At 45.0% G+C, this 22,497-nt stretch overlaps 1 protein-coding gene across 2 annotated transcripts in view; it reads left to right on the forward strand.

Annotated features, from left to right (window-relative positions):
- The window catches only part of plcd1a (phospholipase C, delta 1a), a 134,074-nt gene that overhangs the window by 73,018 nt on the left and 38,559 nt on the right, over positions 1-22,497 (forward strand). For both annotated transcript variants that reach the window (XM_072252085.1, XM_072252084.1), the window contains exons 3-4: positions 13,221-13,449; positions 21,997-22,126. In XM_072252085.1, coding sequence (XP_072108186.1) covers positions 13,221-13,449; positions 21,997-22,126 — 359 coding nt within the window. The remainder of the gene's footprint in view (positions 1-13,220; positions 13,450-21,996; positions 22,127-22,497) is intronic.

Genomic DNA, 22,497 nt, shown 5'->3' on the forward strand with positions numbered 1-22,497 from the left:
CTAAAAATGAGCGCAATGCTTTACAGCACCAGGTGTAAGATCAGGGTTTGATTTCCTTCAGGTGCTCCAGTTTCCTTCCGCAGTCCAAAGGATTTGTGGTAAGGATTTGTGGTTAGGATTAGTGAGTTGTGGGCATGCTCTGTTGGTGCCAGATGTCTGATGACTTTTGCCCAGCACAATTCTTACTGATTTCATTTGATGCAAATGATACATTTCTCTGCATATTTCAATGTCATCATCATCATCAGCATCATGTGTTGCATCGTATGATGTGGGTGACCATAATTGTTCTTGGCAAATTTCTTTACACAAGTGGCTTGCCATTACCACCTTCTAGGCAGTGTCTTTACAAGAGTGTTGACCCCAGCCAGTATTAATACTCTTCAGAGAACAACCTTCTCCTGGGAAGTAGATGAACTGTGCTGTGGTAGGGGTGAGGGCTGAGACCTTTCAGTGGGAGGTGTGTGGTTATTTTGGGAGTATTATTCTCTTTAAACAGCAAAGCTTCCCAGCAAGTGAGACTCCCTGTTTCTCTCTCACTAACTTTTATCTATTTCCCACTGGGATGATTGGCCTTGGGAAACGTCCGGCTTCTTCTTCCTGTTCCTGCACATGGTCTGCTCGCTGAACCACCCTCTGATTTCCAGCAGCCACTGTTCTCTCTCAAATCTCAAGAGATTCTGCAGATGCTAGAAATGCAGAGTAACACATACATTATGCTGAAGAAGCTCAGCAGGTCAGGCAGCACCTATAAGGAGGAATAAACAGTTGACATTTCGGCCCGAGATCCTTCATCAGGGGTGGGTCCTGATCTAAAGGTTAGCTTCATTTGTCACATTAAAACATACAGTGAATGCGTCATTTTGTGTCAACAATTAACATAGTCTGAGGAGAGCAGTCGGTTAGTGCCGCCACGCTTCCAGCACCAACATAGCAGACCCACAACTCACTAACTCTAACCAGTGCATCTTTGGAACGTGGGAAGAAACAGGAGCACCCGGAGGAAACCTACGCAGTCACGGGGAGAACATACAAATTCCTTACCGACAGTGGCGGGAATTGAACCCTGATTCGTCATGGCTGGCGTTGTAAAGCAATTGTGCTGACCACTACACTACTGTGCTGCCACACAATACAATAGTATCCAGCAGTTATCGGAGAAAACCAAAACATCTGGAGGAAACCTTGGTTTTCAGACAAAACAGCACGGTAGCCCTTCATCACCAGTAGATGAGGCAGGTGACAGGAGTGGAGGGAGGATGGGAAATGAGCATTTGATAAGTTCATTGATGACCAGGTGGGAATGCAACAGCTTTGTACATTTCTTAGCTGCCACATCCATTCCACTTTATACAGAGTGTTATGTTCACGATCCTGTGTATGTAGAACAGTACTGCACCAGAGCTGGCCATTTGGCCTGCGATGTCTGTGTTGAAAAGAATGCTGAATTAAATTATATCCCTTCTGCCTCCACATGATCCACAACCTTCCATTCCCTGCATATTTATAGTCACACCCTCTTACAAATCTCTATGTAAAACACTTGACTCACACATTCTCCCGTCCTCTCATCTGTGGGAAAAATATGGTATCTATCCCTTTCATAATCTTACAAACTTTTATCAGGTCTTCCCTCAGCCTCCACTGCTCCAGAGAAAGCAATCTAAACTATCCAACTTCTCCATATAGATCACACACTCTCATCCAGACAACACCCTGCTGACTTCTTCTCCTTATCAAATCCTCCACATCCTCCCTTGTGAACACAAAACTCCAAGTTCGGCCTAACCAAAGTGTGTGTGTTAAAGATTGAAATAGATTGAAGATTAGTTTTATTTTATTACCCGCAAATATTTTCCCTTCAGTGATGTCAGTGGGTTTCTAGATGAGGTAGCACCAGATTATCTTTATGAAAGAAAAGCAGATTAGTACATTAAAACAGCAGTCCCCAACCACCAGGCCGCGAGGAAACAACATGAGTCAGCTGCACCTTTCCTCATTCCCTGTCACGCACTGTTGAACTTGAACATAGGGTTGCCAACTGTCCCGTATTAGCCAGGACATCCTGTATATTGGGCTAAATTGGTTTTCCCATACTGGACCGCCCTTGTCTTGTATTTCCCCCGCTAAGGTAGAGCATTCCTATGAAACCTTTCGTGCCGAAATGGCGTAAAGCAAAGAAGCAATTACCATTAATTTATATGGGAAAAATTTTTGAGCGTTCCCAGACCTAAAAAAAATCTACCAAATCATACCAAATAACACACAAAACCGAAAATAACACTAACATATAGTAAAAGCAGGAATGATAGGATAAATGCATAGCCTATATAAAGTAGCAATAATGTATATACAGTCTAGTCGGGAAGATGAAGGCAAAACCGATTTGTGGGGAAAAAAATCGGCACGTACGCGCATGTGCACATCACATGCGCACGTCACTCGTGCACACAGGTTCCCGCGCAAGGCTTCATGGTCATGGTAGTCTTTCCTGGGGTAAAGTATCCCGAGATTTGACTGCTACTTTTGTCCCTTATTTGGGAGTGAGAAAGTTGGCAACCCTAACTGTAAAAGACATGTTCAGGTGAGTTTAACCCTACTTGAACAACCCCCCCACCCCCACCCCCCGGTCGGCCGGTCTGCAAGAATATTGTTAATATTAAACCGGTCTGTGGTGCGAAAAAAGTTGGGGACCCCTGTATTAAAACATAGAGCTGGGTGGCGGGGTGGAGATACAGTACATCTCTACCAAAGGGGATGTAAGGTGCTCCTTCTCTCCACTAGCCTGCAGGTCACCCTTGGGCAAGATGTAGCACCTGCTTAGCCCCCTATCAGGGTCACGTGAAGTTATGGGACTAGGTGGTGGATGGTCGTTTGAGCAACCGGTGCATATCACAAGTCCTTGGTTATGTGACCACTGACACCAGGCAATCTCTGAAGAGTATTGATAATGGCTGGGGTCACCTGTCTTGTAAAGCCCATTGCCCAGAAGAAGGTCATGGCAAATCACTTCTGCAGAAATTTTTTTCCAAAAACAATCATTGGCATGGAGACCATGATTGCCCACGTCATGTGACATGGCACATAACGAACGAACATTGAAACATACAGTGAAATGTGTCATTTGCCTCATCATTTGTGATGGACTGGGTAAAGCCCATAAGAATCACTATACTTCCAGGAACTACGTAGTATGCCCACAGCTCACTAACTCCAAACTATACGTCTTTTTTTTTGGAATGTGAAAGGAAACCCGAGCAGCTACACAGTCACAGGGAGAATGTACAAATTCTTTACAGGCAGTGACAAGATTTGAGCCTCCATCTTCCAACACTGGCTCTGTAAAGTGTGACACTAACTGCTACCACACCATGCAACCCAGCAGTGTGTGTGTATGTTTGTGAACTACTTAGGAGAAGTCAGCCAGGAAACCTGACCGCCAGTCCGTGGTTGATTATGTGTGGTGCACCTGTAAATCAGTCAGGCAAATGCAGCTGCCTTGGTTGAATCATAGACCACTACAACACAGAAACAGCTCCTTCAGCCCATCTAGTGTGTCCTGCACTGTAATTCTACCTAGTCCTATCAGCCTGCACCTGGACCACAGTCCTCCATACCCCTCCCAGCCATGTACAAGTTAAGCTCAAGTGATTGAGAATGAAATTCCCTCTGATCTTCACCAAATTTTCATAAAATTCCATCCCAAGTTGTTTTTGTACTCTCATATTTTGGTAGGTGCGTTCAGTCTGTAAGGACTGATTGAGAACACTGAACATAAGGAAAGCAGGTCAATCAGCTCTTCGAGCTGCTCTGTGAAAGAAGAGGGAACTTGTGCTCCATTTTTAAAATACAGTGCACCTCCCCAAATGAACCCAGACTTTTTCTGTTTTGCGTTTTCTTTTGGTGAAATAGCAACTATAACTTTGTTTTTCTAAGTTGTCCTGAGCAGAAGAGGGAGGTCGGTAAGCATTTGTTCTGTTGATGGTGTTGGGGGAAGGTTGATTTGAGCAGGAAAATATAATTGCAGAGTCCGAGATTTACACAGCACAGAAATAAGCCCTTCGGCCCAACTAGTCTTTGCCGACCAAGGTACCCAATGGCCTGCAATTCGCCTGTGTCCTTACAAATCTTTTCAAAAGCAATGCACACAAAATGCTGGAGGAACTCAGTAAGTCAGTCAACATTTCAGGCAGAGACCATGTACCTATCCAAATATCTTATTCATTTTTTAATTTTTTTTGCTCAGCATAACAAAACTTTCAATTTACAGATGCATTTACATTTCTTCCCCTCACAGATATCAGCTATCAAAACACTTCAATCAAAATATAGACATCACTCCAACATCCTATACAAAAGCCCATATTAGTATAACAGACAGGTTTACATCTACATACTGCAGAAAAGGTTGCCATGTTTTATGAAAACTATTTGTTTTTGAGTGTACCATACATGTCAAAAAGTCCAAAGGAATGTATTTCATGATTAATTTACGCCAACCAAAAAGTCCAGCGGCCTTATCAGATATCCAACAAAGTAAAATGTTCTTCCTCGCACAAAAAGTCGGGACGTTAAAAAGTTTTTTCTGATGTGCATTAATAATACGACTGCTGAGTAAGCCTAAGAGAAAAGGCATTGGGTCCAGTTCAAGCTCCATCTTCAGAATCTTTTCCATTTCACCCAAAGTATCACTCCAGTATGCCTGAAGCTTGGGACAAGTCCAAAAACAGTGGGTGAAAGAACTAGTATTTACTTTACATATAGAACACATTGGAGAAACCCCTGTCTTAAATTTCGAGAGATAATCTGGAGTCAGATGGGCTCTATGCAGAATTTTGAGTTGTAGTGCTTTAGTTCTATTACAAACTGAAATTTTCTTTGCATTATCACAGATGTCTTCCCATGTTTCAGCTGTAATTTCAACCCCCAGCTCTTCCTCCCAGACCTTTCCCAGCTGCTCAGCCTCTCCACAAGAACATTCCATCAGGATGCTGTAAAAAGTGCTAATGGAGACTTCACCCTTAGAACAAAACACCCTCTTTTCTATGTCAGAACTATAGAAATCAGTTAACAATGATTTTTTTTTTCTGTATATAGTCTTTTATCTTGGCCTTGGAGCCGTGCTGCCCAGCAACCTCCTATTTAACCCTAGTCTACTCACTGGACAATTTAAATGACCAATTAACCTATTAACCAGTACATCTTTGGACTGTGAGAGGAAACTGGAGCGCCCAGAGGAAACCTGAGGAGTCACAAGGAGAATGTACAAACTCCTTACAGGCAGCGGCTGGAAATGTTGTTAATGTACCTGCCCCAACCATTTCCTCTGGCAGCTCATTCCGGATACTGATTGAGAAGGTTGCCGCTCACGTTTCTGTTAAATCTTTTCTCTCGTCTGAAACCTATGCCCTTTAGTCCTTGATTTCCTAACCCTGGGAATAAGATATGTGTGCATTCACCCTATCCCTGCACTTCATGATTTTATGTACCTCAATATGGCCATCTTTCAGTCTCCTACATTTCTGTCCTTAATCTACCCAGCCTCTCCCTATAACTCAAGCCCTTGAGTCCTGGCAATATTCTTATAAATCTTCTCTGCGCTCCTTCCAGCTTATTGAGCTCTTTCCTATAACAGGGTGACCAAAGCTGTACACAAGGCTCAGAATCAGAATCAAGGAATACCATCCATACAGTATAAGAACAAGGACTGTTAATCCGGGTAACAGCTTTTTCCCCAGGCTCTGAGACTTCTGAACACCCTGCTTCCACCTAGTACACGTTATTTATGATAGCACCAGTAGCATTATACTTTTGTGTATTTAACTGTATTTTACATTCTACATTCAAGATTGTTTCATGTCATCTCCAGTAAAGGAGAACCAAATAATTGTTACTCTGGATCCGGTGTGGCACAAAAAAACACAGTAAAATAAAGAACGCAAACAAGAGAAAATCTGTAGATGCTGGAAATCCAGACAACACACACAAAATGCTGAAGGAACCCAGCAGGGCAGACAGCATCTATGGAAAAGAGTACAGTCGTGTTTCGGGCCGAAACCCTTTGGCAGGATTGGAGAAAAAAAGATGAGGAGTAGAGTGAAAAGGTGAGGGGAGGGGATGGAGAAGCACAAGGTGATAGGTGAAACGGGGGGGGGGGGAGTGAAGAAAAGAGTCAGGAAGTTGATTGGTGAAAGTGATACAGGGCTGGAGAAGGGGAAATCTAATAGGAAAGGACAGAGGCCCTGGAAGAAAGAAAAGGAGGAAAGGAGCACGGGAGTGGGCAGGCAAGGAGGTAAGGTGAGAGAAGGAAAAGGGGATGGGAATGGAGAAGGAGAGGGGGGAGGGCCATTACCAGAAGTTCAAAATCAAAGTTCACGCCATCAGGTTGGAGGCTACCCAGATGTTGTTCCTTCGACCTGAGTGTGGTCTCTTCACGACTGTAGTGGAGACCGTGGATAGACATATCAGAATGGGAATGGGAAGTGAAATTAAAATGGGTGCCACTGGGAAATCTCACTTTTTCTGGCAGACAGCGCATAAGTGCTCAGCGAAGCAGTCTCCCAATCTACTTCGGGTCTCACCAATATACAGGAGGCCACACCGGGAGCACCGGATACAGTATATGATTCCAACAGACTCATAGGTGAAATGTCGCCTCACTTGGAAGGCCTGTTTGAATTGAATTGAATGATCTTTATTGTCATTATACATAGGTACAATGAAACTCTGTTTGGCTTCCTCTCAGGCGATTAAATAAAGCGGTAGATAAAAACAAGACAGTAATAGAACAACAGTATTAAGTAGATAAGTAGCAGAAAATAAGTTGCAGCAGCACCAGAATATCACAGTAATGCACAAAGTGCCGTTAGTGCAAGTATTTGAGTCCTTGTGTGTGCATGTGTCTGCTCACAGTTTCAATCATTGTTCTGTGGGAGTGGTGTGATGGAGGCCACAGCTCTGGGATAGAAGCTGTTCTTCAGTCTATTTGTTCTGGTTTTTAGTGTCCTGAACCTTTTGCTGGATGGCAGCAGGTCAAACAGGGAGTGGCCGGGGTGTGTGGTGTCTCTGGTTATGCTGATTGCTTTCCTCCTGAGTCTGCTGGAATAGATGGTGTCCAGTCCTGGGAGCTCCATCCTGACAGTTTACTGGGGCCCTGAATAGTAGTGAGGGAGGAGGTGTAGGGGCAGGTGTAACATTTGTTCCGCTTGGAGGGATAAGTACCAGGAGGGAGGTCAGTCGGGAGGGATGAATGGACAAGGGAGTCACGTAGGGAGCCATTCCTGGGGAAAACAGAAAGTGGGGGGTGCTTGGTGGTAGGATCCAACTGGAGATGGCGGAAATTGCAGAGAATTATGTGTTGGACATGGAGGCTCATGAGGTGGTAGTTGAGGACATGAGGAACCCTGTCCCTGACAGGGTGGTGGGAGATGGGGTGAGAGTAGGTACGCATGAAATGGAAGAGATGCGTTTGAGGGCAGCATTAAGGGTGGAGGAAGGAAAGGCCCTTTCTCTGAAGAAGGAAGACACTTCCTTTGTTCTGGCATGAAAAGACTCACCCTGAAAGCAGATGTGGCAGAGACAAAGGAATTGAGAGTTTTTACAAGAGTGGGAAAAGGTATAGTCCAAGTAATTGTGGGAGTCTGTGGGTTTATAATAGACGTCAGTAGATAAGCTGTCTCCAGAGACAGAGAGATTGAGGAAGGGGAGGGAGGTGTCAGAAATGGGCCAGGTAAATTTGAGGGCAGGGTGGAAGTTGGAGGCAAAGTGGATGAGGTTGACAAGCTCCACATGGGTGCAGGAAGCAGGACCAGTGGAACAACCACCTGAGTGGGCTTGGAACACAGACTGTTCCATGTAGCCGACAAATAGGCAGGCATAGCTGGGACCCATGCAAGTGCCCATGGCTACATCTTTTGTTTGAAGGAAGTGGGAGGAGCCAAAGGAGAATTATTAAGAGTGAGGACTATTCCACCAGATGGAAGAGAATGGTGGTGGAGGGGATTTGTTTGGGTCTGGTGTCCAGAAAGAAATGGAGAGCTCTGATACCTTCCTGGTAGGGGATGGAGGTGTATAGGGACTGGACATCCATAGTGAAAATAAGATGATGGGGGCTAGGGAGCTTGAGATCATTGAAAAGATCCAGAGTGTGTGAAGTGTGATAATGATCCTCTTGTCCTCACCTACCACCCCACCAGCCTCCACGTCCAGCACATATTTCTCCGCAACTTCCACCATGTCTAGCGGGGTCCCACCACCAAGCACATCTTTCCCTCTTTCCCCCCTCCCCCTTTTCTGCTCTCTGCAGAAATCGCTCCTTATGTGACTCCCTTGTCCATTTGTCCCTCCCCACTGATCTCCCTCCTGGCACTTATCCTTGCAAGTGGAACAACTGCTACACCTGCCCCTACACTTACTCCCTCACTACCATTCAGGGCCTCTAACAGTCCTTCCAGGTGAGGTGACACTTCACCTGTGAGTCTTTTGGGGCCATATATTGTGTCCGGTGCTCCCGGTGTGGCCTCTTATATATTGGTGAGACCATCATAGATTGGGAGACCGCTTCACTGAGCACCTATGTTCCGTCTGCCAGAAAAAGCGCTATCTCCCAGTGGCCACCCATTTTAATTCCACTTTCCATTCCCATTCTGATATGTCTATCCATCGTCTCTACTGTCACAATGAGGCCACACTCAGGTTGGAGGAACAACACCTTTTATTCTGTCTGGGTAGTCCCTGACCTAATGACATGAACACCGATTTCTTGAACTTCCAGTATTAGCCTTTTCCCCTCTCCTTTACCATTCCCCATCCCCTTTTCCCTCTCTCACCTTATCTCCTTGCCTGCCCATCTCTGGTGCTCCTTCTCTCCCCCTCCCCACCCCTTTTCTTTCTGTCCGCTCCTATTGGATTCCCTCTTCTCCAGCCCTGTATCTCTTTTGCCAATCAACTTCCCAGCCCTTCACTTCATACCTCCCTTCCCAGTTTCACCTATCACTTTGTGATTCTCCCTTCTCTCCCCCCACCTTTTAACTCTATTCTTCATCTTTTTTTCTCCGGTCCTGCTGAAGACAGGACTCGGCCCAAAACTTCGACTGTACTGTTTTCCATAGACGCTGCTTGGCCTGCTGAGTTTCTCCAGCATTTTGTCTGTGTTGCTTATATACAGAGACTGATTGCGTGTGTCTATAAAGTGACACTGGGTACAGGAGTGTCTGCACGTAAGGTGACTCTGACAGGAAATGAAGTACTGGTGGTTGGGGGTGTGGAGGGGTAGATTAGTGGGTGGAGGTGTTGATCAACCTTACTGCTTGGGGAAAGAAACTGTTTTTGAGTCTGGTCGTCCTGGAGTAGATGTTAAATAGCTGCTTTCTTGATGGGAGTGGGACAAACAGTCCATGAGCAGGGTGGGTGGGATCCTTTATGATGTTACTGGCCCTTTCCTGACACCTTTCTGTACATATGTCCTCGATGGCAAGTAGGCTGGTACCGGTGATGTGTTGGCCAGTCTTGACTACCTGCCAGCCTACCCCTCTGCCGCAGTGCAGTTTCCGTATAATGTAGCGATGCAACTTTGTTAGGATACTCTTTTATGGCATTTGTGGAGTGACATGAGTATGGATGTGCAGAGTCCAGCTCTCTTCAGCCTCCTCAGAACGAAGAGGCATTGGTGACCTTTTCCGATTGTGCAGAATGTGTTCTGGAACCATGAGAGGTTGTGTGAGATGGGCACTCCCAGGAATTTGAAACTGCTCAGTTTCCACTGCTGTGCCGCCGATGTAAAGGGGCATGTGAATGGTTCCAGTTCTTCTGAAGTCAATAACCATCTCCTGTTTGTAGTACAGAAAATATATGAAATGCCCTGGTTCATATTTTACTGTTAAGCTGTATGTATTTCATTTTGGGCAGTTCTATAAGAGCAGCTTGTTTTCAGCTTGTTTGGGTTATTGTTGAAGGTAAGAGATGAGGAGAAATGTGTGCCATCCAGTTAGGATGGTCGAATTAAGGGGAGGTTTCTCTGGTGAGGGACACTAAAGTTGGGCTTGGGGTTTTTGTTCATTGGGAGATGAAGAGAGAAGACGCTGGGGAGAACTGGTCGTAGCACACAATCCGGTGGGAGATCCGTTTGTTCAAGATGGATTGCGAGTGATGTTTGAAGGTGGTGTGGGTGTTCATGCTGACCGAGGGCCCAGAGCGTGAGTGACAGAGAAGTTCAAGATGAGCTCCAACTTGTGCACACTTGACTGTTTAATTAGAATGGGCTTTTTTCTTTTTGTTATTCTTTACTAACCCTTTAGTTAAGTTAAGATTCATAAATTCCTTTAATCATATGCAGTGTGCTGTCTTATTTGGTGGCACTAATTTGTAACAGGGTAGCAAATTACACAGCATCCACACAAACCGGGGTTTGGAGTGGGATCAAGCCATCTCAATCTCATGAGTTTGGCGAGACTTGAGAGTGTCTTTCCTCGACTTACTCAGCCAAAGAAACCAGGGTGTTTCATATACAACAATGAACAATATGGCACAGTGTAGGCTCTTCAGCCCACAATGTGCCAATCTTTTAAACTACTCTTAAGATCAATCTAAGTCTTCTCCCCTACATAGACCTCCATTTTTCTATCATCTATGTACCTGTCTAAGAGTTTCTTAAGTACCCCTAATGTATCTGTTTCTACCACCACCTTTGGCAGGGCATTCCACCATTCTCTATGTAAAGAACCAACCTCTGACATCTCGCCTATACTTTCCTCCAATCACCTCACAATTATGCCCCTTAGCCATTTCTACCATGGGAAGAAGTCTCTGTCTGTCCACTGTGTCTGTGCCTCTTATCATCTTATACACCTCTATCAAGAATCCTCTCCTTCTCCTTTGCTTCAAAGAGAAAAGCTCTAGCTTGTTCAACCTATCCTCATAAGACATGCACTCCAATCCAGGCAATGTCCCTTGGTAAATCTCCTCTGCACCTTCTCTAAAGCTTCCACATCCTTCCTTATAATGAGGTGATCAGTACTGTGTCAGTGGGATTGAAGCTGTCCTTGAGCCTGGTGGTGTGTATTTTCAAGCTTTATCATCTTGATAGGAGAGGGGAGAAGAGTGCATGTATGGAGTGAGAGGGGTCTTTGATTATACTGTATGTTTTGATATACATGTGATAAATAAATCTGAATTGGCAGCTCTCGATGGAACTCTTTATTCCTCATCATGGACGCTGCCTGACCTGCTGAGTCGGTAGCAGTTAGCACAATGCTATTACAGCTTGGGGTGTCGGATTTTGGAGTTCAATTCCAATTCCATCTGTAATGAGTTTGTATGTTCTCCCTGTGAACCGTGTGGGATGCTCAGTTTCCTCCCATGTTCCAAAGACGTAGAAGTCATCTCTCTGACACGGTGGTGTCAAGAAAACAACCTGTCCCTCAATGTCGCAAAAACAAAGGAGCTGGTTGTGGATTACAGGAGGAATGGAGACAGGCTAACTCCTATTGACATCAATGGATTTGGGGTTGACAGGGTAAACAGCTTCAAGTCCCTCGGCATCCACATCACCGAGGACCTAACGTGGTCTGTACACACCAGCTGTGTGGTGAAAAAGGCACTACAGTGCTTCTTTCACCTCAGATGGTTGAGGAAGTTTGGTATGGGCCCCCAAATCCTAAGAACCTTCTACAGGGGCACAATTGAGAGCATCCTGACTGGCTGCATCACTGCCTGGTATGGGAACTATACCTCCCTTAATCGCAGGACTCTGCAGAGAGTGGTATGGACAGCCCAGCGCATCTGTAAATGTGAACTTCCCATGATTCAGGACATTTATAAGGACAGGTGTGTAAAAAGGGCCGGTAGAATCATTGGGAATCCAGGTCACCCCAACCTCAATCTATTCCAGCTGCTACCATCCAGGAAGTGGTACTGCAGCATAAAAGCCAGGACCAACAGGCTCTGGGACAACTTCTTCCATCAGGCCATCAGACTGATGAACTCATGCTGATTTGAGTGTACTCGATACTACATTGGCTGTTCTATTTATTATGAATTACTATGATTGCACATGGCACATTTAGATGGAGACGTAACTTAAAGATTTTTACTCCTTGTGTATGTGAAGGATGTAAGAAATAAAGTCAATTCAATAATTGGTCATTGGTATGAGAATAGGTTGAGCGAACTCTACCTTTTTCCGGGGATTCCAGAATTGAAAGAGTTAACCTATGAGGAGAGATTAAGTTGCCTGGGACTATACTCTCTGGAGTTCAGAAGAATGAGAGGGGATCTTATAGAAACATACAAAATTTTGAAAGGGATAGATAAGTGAGACTAGAACTAGGGGACATTGCCTCAAGATTCAGGGGGAAGGTTTAGGATGGAGATGAGGAGAAATTGTTTTTCCCAGAGAGTGGTGAATCTGTGGAAGTCTCTGCCCAGGAAAGCAGTTGAGGCTTCTTCACTAAATATATTTAAGAAACAGATAGTTTTTTACATAGTAAGGGAATTAAGGGTTATGGAGAAAAGGCAGGTAGATGGAGCTGAGTTTACAAACAGATCAGCCATGATCTTATTGAATGGCAGGGCAGGCTCGATGGGCCGGATGGCGGCCTCCTGCTCCTATTTGTTATGTTTTTACGATTTTTCCTTGGATCAACAGAGGATGAGAGGTGACCTGATAGAGGTGTATAAGATGATGAGAGCCATTGATCATGTGGACAGTCAGAGGCTTTTTCCCAGGGCTGAAATGGCTAGCACGAGGGGGCATGGTTTTAAGGTGCTTGGAAGTAGGTACAGAGGAGATGTCAGGGATAAGTTTTTTATGCAGAGAGTAGTGAGTGCGTGGAATGGGCTGCCGGCGACAATGGAGGTGGATACAATAGGGTCTTTTAAGAGACTCCTGGACAGGTACATGGAGCTCAGAAAAATAGAGGGCTATGGGTAACCCTAGGTAATTTCTAAGGTAAGGACATGTTGGGCACAGCTTTGTGGGCCGAGAGGCCTGTATTGTGCTGTAAGTTTTCTATGTTTCTATGCAATCCACTAATTAGGTGGGTTACTGGACAGTACGGCTCATTGGACCAGAAGGGCCTAACCCATGCTGTAACTCTAAATAAATAAACAAAAAAATTTCTATGTGTGTTACTCTGGATTTGCAGCATCTGCAGAAACTCTGGTCTTTATGAACCTGAATATGAATCTCTTGTTCTGACCCCTGCTGTTGTTTTACTCCCCAGTCTCAATTGACGACATCCAGGAGATAAGGCCGGGTCACCAGTCAGAGGGCATGCAGAGGTACGCCATGCACTTACCTACCGACCGCTGCTTCACCATCGTCTTCAAGGGCAGAAGGAAAAACCTAGACCTGGTGGCTACCGAAGCCAAGGAGGCCAGGCACTGGATCGATGGCCTCATCAAAATCAAAAAGAGAGACTCCAGCATGAACAAGAGAGAGCGGCTGGACCAGTATCCTTCATGGAATGTGCCGGGGGGGGGAAAGAGTGCCATGGGAGGATGCCTTTTCACCAACAGTGGCCCCCAGTTCCAACCTACCCCCACCTCCTGGCTTCATCTATCACCTTCTAGCTTATCCCCCTTCCCCTACCCTCACTTTTTTTATTCTGGCATCTTCCCCCTTCCTTTCCAGTCTTGATAACAGGGTCTCGACCCGCAATATTAACTGTTTTTTCATTTCCATAGATGCTGCCTGACCTGCTAAGTTCCTCCAGCATTTTGAGTATGTTTCTCAGTTTCACTGGTCCTTTGACGTCTAGTCTTAACCCCGAAATTCTTCTCCAACAGCACTGAAGGCACAGCTTCACCAGAAGGCTCATTACCACCCCCTCAATGGCAAAACTAATTGATGAAGACAGCAAACAACAGGAATTCTGCAGATGCTGGAAATTCAAGCAACACACATCAAAGTTGCTGGTGAATGCAGCAGGCCAGGCAGCATCTCTAGGCAGAGGTGCAGTCGACGCTTCAGGCCGAGACCCTTCGTCAGGACGTCGACTGCACCTCTTCCTAGAGATGCTGCCTGGCCTGCTGCGTTCACCAGCAACTTTGATGATGAAGACAGCATTGGCTGTGGTGTATATGGATTTTAGTAAGGCATATGAAAAGGTTGCCTATTGCAGGCTCATTTAGAAAGTCAGGAGGCAAGGGATCCAAGGAAACTTGGCTGTGTGGATACAGAATTGGCAGAGGGTGGTAGTAGATGAAATATATTCTACTTGGAGGCTGATGGCCAGTGATCTGTTCTGGAACCCCAGCTCTTTGTGATTTTTACAAATGACTTGGATGAGGAAGTGTAAAAGTGGCGAAGTTTGCAGATGACGCAGAAGTCACTGGAGTTGTGGATGTTGTGAAGGGTTGCAGGTTGCAATGACACATTGACAGGAAACACACACAAAGTACTGGAGGAACTCAGCAGGCCAGACAGCATCTATGGAAAAGAGTACAGTCGACGTTTCGGGCCAAGACCCTTCCAGTACCCGAAACATCGATTGTTTACTCTTTTCCATAGATGCTGTCTGGCCTGCTGAGTTCCTCCAACACTTTGAGTATGTTTCTTAGATTTCCAACTTCTGCAGATTTTCTCTTGTTTTTGATTCGACATTGACAGGATGTAGAGCTGGGCTGAGAATTGGCAGATGAAGTTCAATCGTAAGTGTGAAGTGATTCAGTTCGGAAGGTCGAACCTGAAGGCAGAGTACAGGGTTAATGGTAGGATTCATAACAGTGGGGAGGAACAGAGGAATCTTAGGGTCCACGTCCATAGTTCACTCAAAGTTGGCACACAAGTTGATAGGGCTGTTTGGAAAGTATATGGTGTGTTGGTCGTCATTAGTAGGGGGATTGAATTAAAGAGTGAGGTGATGTTGCAGTTCTATAAAACTCTAGTTAGATCATACTGGAATTATCCCACAGAGTTGCGAGTTGTACAAGTTTTTCAAGACATCTTGTCTGTCACTGCAGTCACTTCCCAAAACTTCGACTGTCCTTTCTCTCCAAAGACTCTGCCTGATCCGCTGAGGTTCTCCAGCAGTTTGTTTCTCTCATGCTCCAGATTTCAGCATCTGCAGACTCTTGTGTCTCTCTCCACCCTCTAACCCCTCCCCAAACGAACCACATTCCCAGAGGTGACAGAGTGATGTCAGGGTAAGAAGGTGTAGGGTGTGTTGGTCTTCATTAGTTGGGAATTGAGTTCAAGACCCATGAGGTAAGGTTGCAGCTTTATAAACCTCTGGTTAGATCACACTTAGAGTATTGTTCTGATCACCTTATAGGAAGGACATTGAAGCTTTAGGGAGATTGTACCAGGATGCTGTCTGGATTAGAGATTCAAGATCAATATTCAAGATTGTTTAATGTCATTTCCAGTACATAAGTGTAATGAAGAATAAAATTGTTGTTACTCAGTACCAAATGCAACACAAAAACACACAGAAGATAAAGAACACAATAATAATAATAAAATACAATAAATATAAATAAATAAGTTATATACATAGATTGATTGTATGTCCATAAGGAGTGTCTGTACACAAGGTGACTGACAAGAATTGATAAAGTAGTGGTGGTTGGGGGTGTAGAGGGGTGGGTTAGTGGGTGGAGAAGTTAATCAGCCTTACTGCTTGGGGAAAGTAATTGTTTTTGAGTCTGATGGTCCTGGCGTGGATGCTACATTGCTTCCTCCCTGATGGGAGAGGGACAAACAGTCCATTAGCAGGGTGGGTGGGATCCAGCACCTTTCTGTATAATATGTCCTTAATGGCAGTTAGGCTGATGCTGGTAATGTGTTGGGCAATTTTGACAACCAGTTGTTGAGCCTTCCTGTCCACTGCAGTACAGTTTCCGTACCAAGCAGTGATGCGACATGTTAGGATGTTCTCTACTGTGCATCTGTAGAATGATGTGCAGAGTCCAACTCCTTTCAGCCTCCTCAGAAAGTAGAGGCATTGGTGAGCTTTCCTGATTGTGTAGAATGTGTTCTGGGACTGTGAGAACGTGTGAGATTTGCACTCCCAGGAGTTTGAAACGGCTCACAGTTTCCACTGCTGTGCCACCGATGTAAAGAGTGGTGTGAGTAGTACGAGTTCTCCTGAAGTTAATAATCATTTTCTTTGCCTTGTTGACATTGAGGAAGAGGTTATTTGCCTGGCACCAGGCCTCGAGCTTTTCCACATCCTCTCTGTAGGCTTTCTCATTGTTGTTGGTGATAAGCCACACCATTATCGTGTCATCAGTGAACAATGTGATTGCTCTGTCATAGAGTGGTTCTGTCAGTAAGCATGTTGGTGAGAACACGTCTTATGACGAAAGGTTGAGTGAGTAATGGCTTTTCTCTTTTGAGGGAAGGAGGGCGATGGGGACTTGATAGAGGTTTACAAGATGATAAGATTGGACAGCCAGAGACTGTTTGTGGGAAAAATGGTTAATACAAAAGGGCATAACTTTAAGGTGTCTGTTGAAATTATAGTGGGGGGGATGTCAGAGGTAGGTTTTTAACATACACAGGGTGGGTGTATGGAACGAGCTGCCAGTGGTGGTAGAGGCAGCTTTGGACGTTTATGAGGCTCTTAGATAGGCACATGAGTGGAAGGAAAATGGCAGTAATGTGGGCGAGAAGGTTTAGATTCATCTTAGAATAGGTTAAAGGGTTGACACAATGTAGTGGGCCAACAGACCTGTACTGTGTTGTACTGTTCTATGTTTTATGATTAACTGGGTGTGTCAAGGAAGGGAGGAGTTAGAGAGGCAGAGGGACAGAATTCCACAGATCTTTGATGCCCTGACTAATCAGGAAGCCATCAACCTCTGCTTTAACTATACCCAATAACTTAGCCTACAAAGCCATCTGTTGCAATAAATTTCCACAGAGTCATCACCCTCTAGCTAAAGAAATTCCTCTTGATCCCTGTTCCAAAGGGACACCCTTCAATTCTGATGCTGTGCCCCTAGTATATGTGACAATAATAAACCAGTTTACTCACAATGCTCTAACACAAATTCAAGTGTTTTTCACTGACTGGGTCATAGCAGACAGTCAAGTTGGGCTAGTTGGTACCTGATGAGACTGGGCCTAGATCCCTGCCTCCTGTTCCCATGGCAATCGAGACAGTGGAGTATCTCCTCCCTCCATGCCTTGTAGAGAAGCATCAGGTTTCAGGGTCTCACTGTGCCCCTGCTCTGGACAACAGCCATAGGAGAACAATTGGGAAAGGCTCTGTGCAGAAGTTTGCAGGGTGAGGTTGTAGTGTCATAAGAATATGAGAAATAAGAGCAGGAGTAGGCCATCTGGCCCGTCAGGGCTGCTCCACCATTCAGATGATGGCTGATATGACCATGGACTCATCTCTACCTACCTGCCTTTCCCCAATAACCTTTAATTCCCCTACTATGCAAAATTATGTTCAACCTTGTCTTAACTATATTTACTGAGGTAGCCTCCACTGCTTCATTGGGCAGATAATTCCACAGATTCACCACTCTTTGGGAAAAGCAGTTCCTTCTCATCTCCGTCCTAAATTTACTCTTCCGAATCTTGAGGCTATGTCCCTTAGTTCTAGTCTCACCTACAAGTGGAAACAACTTCCTTACCTCTATCTTATCTATCCATTTCGTAATTTTTTAGGTTTCTATAAGATCTCATCTCATCCTTTTGAATTCCAGCCAGTACAGTTCCAGGCGACTCAATCTCTCCTCATAGTCTAACCCCCTCATCTCTGGAATCAAGCTGGTAAACCTCCTCTGCACTGCCTCAGAAGCCAGTATATCCTTCCTCAAATACGGAGAACAGAAATGCACGCAGCACTCCAGATACGGCCTCACCAGTACCCTGTACAGTGGCAGCATAACCTCCCTGCTCTTAAATTCAATCCCTCAAGCAATGAAGGCCAACATTCCATTTACCTTCTTGATAGCCTGCTGCACCTGCAAACCAACATTTTGCGATTCATGCTCAAGCACTCCCAAGTCCTTCTGCACAGCAGCATTATTTACAATTTAAATAATAATCTGATCTTCCATTTTTCTTTCCAAAATTGATGACCTCACATCTGCCAGACCCTTGCCCACACACTTAACCTATCTATATCTCTCTGCAGACTCTCCATATCCCCTGTACAATTTTGTTTTCCACTCAATTTAGTCTCATCAGCAAACTCAGATAACCCACACTCAGTCCTCTCTTCCAGTTTATCGTGAACAGTTGAGGGCCCAGCACTGACCCCTGCGGCACACCGCTCACCAATGATTGCCAATCAAAGAAACACCCTTGTATCCCACCTCTCTGCTTTCTATTGGTTAACCAATTCTCTAACCATGCTAATGCATCACCCCCAGCTCTATGCATCCTTATAAGTCTTTTATGTGGCACCTTATCAAACGCCTTCTGGAAATCCAAGTAAATGGTGTTTCATCACCATTCCGCTGCAGTCTTCCCCTCGATTACAAAGTTTTAGACCACCGCATGCCACCATGATACAACTTGCCATGAATCTTCCACATCCTTCCTATAGTGGGACGACCAGAACTGAACATCGTACTCCCTGTGTGGTCGAACCAGAGTCTTATAGAGCCGCAACTTTACCTCACGACTCTTGAACTCCAATCTCCCAACTAATAACGGCCAAATCGTTATATACCTTCTTAACTATCGTATCAACTTGCATAGGTTTCTGTTCATGTCCCTTTGTCCCATTGACACTCTTTGACCAAGTCTCCTGATACTGTTAATGCAATGATTTACCATGGCAATGTGCTCCAATAATCCTTTGTCCAACCAGTGGTTCAGCGTGTGGCTCTCCGGATGACATTTTCTGCACTCCCCTGCCACTCACCAGGGTCTCCTGCTTCCCAACTCCCTTCCACTCAACTTCCTCTCAAGCCACACACCATCCTGACTTGGAAATCTGTCACTGTTCCTTCACTGTCACTGGATTAAAATTCTGGAGATCCCTCCCTAATAGCACTGTGGGTGAACCCACACCTCAAGGACTACAATAGTTCAAGGAGGCAGTTCATGCCACCTTCATAACCCTGCTATACAAAAATCTATCTAACTGTGTCTTAAATATATTAAATGATGTAGCCTCTACTGCTTCCCTTTTCCACTCTGAGAAAAGCAATTTCTCCTCATCTCCATCCTAAATCTATTCCCCTGAATCTTGATGCTACGCCTCCTAGTTCTAGTCTCACTCACCAGTAGAAACAATTTTCCTGCCTCTATCGTATTTACCCCTTTCATAATTTTATATATTTCTAAAAGATCGCCTCTCATTCTTCTGAATTCCAGTGAGTATAGCCCATGCAACTCGATCTTTCCTCATAGGCTAAACCCTTATCTCTACAATTAACTTATTGAACTTCCTCTGCACCACCTCCAGAGCCAGTATGTCTTTCTTCAGGAATTTCATGCACACCCATTGTGTACATGCTGCTGGTTTAGTCTTGTGTTTAATCATGCCATCACTGTGCAAGGCTTTGAAAATAATTCAGAGAACTGAGTGCATTTTGCTGATTTCTCTGGAAGATTTGTGGTCAAATGGGAATTCAATAATGGCTGTCCCAGTGGTGCCCCCGCTACTGAAAGTGTGAAGTGCTAGTTCAATCCTTAGAACAAAGAGCATACACTCAGTGACCACTTTATTAGGTACATCTGTACATCTGCTCATTAATGCAAATATCTAATTAGCCAATCATGTCACAGCAACTTAGTGCATAAAAGCATGCAGATGTGGTCAAGAGATTGAGTTGTTGTTCAAACGAAATTTCAGAATGGGAAAGAAGTGTGATCGGAGTGGCTTTGACCTTGGAGTGATTATTGGTGCCAGGCAGGGCAGTTTGAAGCTAATTAAACTAAATCCCTTTTGCCAATACAGGATGCATATTCCTAAATTCTCTGCATAGAACATAGTACAGGTCAGAACAGTACTGGCACTTTGATCCACAATGTTGTGCTGACCTTTTAATCTATTCCAGTCTATTCTAACCCTTCCCTGCTACATAGTCCTCCGTTTTTCTATCATCCATTTGCCTGTCTAAGTCTCTTAAATGTTCCTAATGTATCTGCTCTACCACCACCCTTGGCAATACGTTCCACACACCCACCGCTGTGTGTGAAACAGTCACCTTGGATATCTCCCCTATACTTTTCTGCAATCACTTTAAAATTATGTTCTGTCATATTAGCTATTTCCGCAATGGGACCAAGGAGCTGGCTGTCCACTCTGTGCTTCTTTTTGACTTCTACACCTATTAAGTCACCTCACGTAATTATAAACACAAGTTTCAGCAGATGCTGGAATCTTGAGCAACAGCATTGGAGGAACTCATCAAGTCAGTCAGCAGCTAAGGAGTGTTCTCTGTGCGTTGCTGATGTGTGTTCATGTGTTTCACAGCCTCTTACCAGGACTAAGACATCTACTTCCACCACTCTCTATCCGGGAAGATCAATCAACAAGTGTGTGTGTGTGTCTGTTGGTGTGGGACTGTACCCCACTGTTTGGGTTTAGATGGGACGGTACCCCAATATTTGGGTTCAGATGGGACTGTACTACACTGTTGGGGTTTGGATTGGTCTCTACCCCACTGCTTGGGGCGGGATGGGATGGTTTCCCACTGTTTGGGGCAGGATGGGACTGTACCCCACTTTTTGGGTTGAGATCGATTGTACCCCATTGTTTGGGCAGGGAGCGACTGTACTGTACAGTTTAAGGGGGATGGGACTGTAACCCACTATTTGGGATGAGATGGGACGGTTCCCCAATGTTTGAGTTGGGATCAACTATACACCTATGTTTGTGTTTGGATTGATCTGTACCCCACTGCTTGGGGTTGGGTTAGTCTGTATCCCATTGTTTGTGTTTGATTGGGACTGTATCCACTGTTTGAGTTTAGATGGGACTGTTTGGGTTTGTATTTGTCTATTTACCCCACTGTTTGGGGTGGAATGGGCTGTGCCCTATTGTTTGGAGTGGGATGGGACTGTACCCACTGTTTGGGATGGAACAGGTCTGTACCCCACTTTTTGGGGTGGGATGGGACTGTACCCACTGTTTGGGATGGAATGGGCTGTGCCCCACTGTTTGGGTTGGAATGGACTGTACCCCACTGTTTGGGTATGGGTGGGACTGTACTCTACTGTTTGGGTTGGAATGGGCTGTGCCCCACTGTTTGGGTTTGGATGGAACTGTTCCCCACCATTTGGGTTTGGATGGGACTGTACCCCACTGTTTGGGGTGGGATGAGACTGTACCCTCTGGTTGGATGGGATGGTTCTCTACTGAATTGACTGTTACTTACATCCTTCAGATACATGAGGAGTAAAAATCTTTATGTTACATCTTCGTTCAAATGTGCAATTAAAGTAATTTATAATAAAATGTACAACAGGATAGTCAATATAACATAGAAATACAGTAGCATCAGCATGAATTAAGCAGTCTGATGACCTGGTGGAAGAAGCTGTCCTGGAACCTGTTGGTGTGGTACTGTTTCCCAGATTGTAGCAATTGGAATAGTGGTTAGGGTGACTCGGGTCTCCAATGATCCTTCGGGCCCTTTTTCACACGTCTTTATACATGTCCTGAATAGTGTGAAGTTCACATCTACAGATGCACTGAGCTGTCCGCACCACTCTTTGCAGAGATTTGTGATTAAGGGAAGTACAGTTCCCATACCAAGCAGTGATGCAGCCAGTCAGGGTGCTCTCACTTGTGCCCCTATAGAAATTTCTTAGAACTTGAGGGCCATAAACTTCTGTATGATTTTGGGGTGGGACATTCTGCAACCCATTGTTTTGGTTGGGATGGGGCTGCATCCTAATGTTTGGGCTGGGATGGGTAGTTTCCCACTGTTTGGTGGAGAATAGGACTGTATCCCACTATTTTGGTTGGGATGGGACTGTACCTCTATTTTTTGGGCTTGGATAAGATGGTTCCCCCACTGTTTAGGGTGGGATGGGACTGTACCCCTCTATTTGGGTTGTTTCCTTGCATCACTCTGCAGATGGTTCCAACTTTATCTACAAAAAGCCGATATTGACAAGGACAACAAAATGACCCTAGAAGAAGTGAAGAAGTTCTTGCACCTGATGAATATAGAGGTGGACAGTATGCATGCAAAGGACCTGTTCAGGGTACAGTACTGCATCTTATAGTTTAGCTTTATTTGTCACATGTACATTGAAACAGCAAAACATACAGTGAAATCTGTCATTTGCGTCAATGACCAACACTGTCCAAAGAATGTGCTGGGGGCAGCTCACAAGTGTCACCAAGCTTCCAGCACCAAATTAGCACACCCACAACTTACTAACCCGAACACGTACATCTTTGGAATGTGAGAGGAAAAGTAGAGCACTCGGAGGAAACCTACACAGTCACAGGGAGTCCTTACAGACAGTGGCAGGACCCAAACCCTGAACTACACTCCTGTGTCGCAACATCTCCCTGGTAATTGGATATTCCTGGGCTGTCAGATTTTTTCCAGTAACAGTCAAGCCTCCGT

This window comes from Mobula birostris, chromosome 3 (assembly GCF_030028105.1).
Source record: "Mobula birostris isolate sMobBir1 chromosome 3, sMobBir1.hap1, whole genome shotgun sequence".
NCBI classification, from domain to species: domain Eukaryota; kingdom Metazoa; phylum Chordata; class Chondrichthyes; order Myliobatiformes; family Myliobatidae; genus Mobula; species Mobula birostris.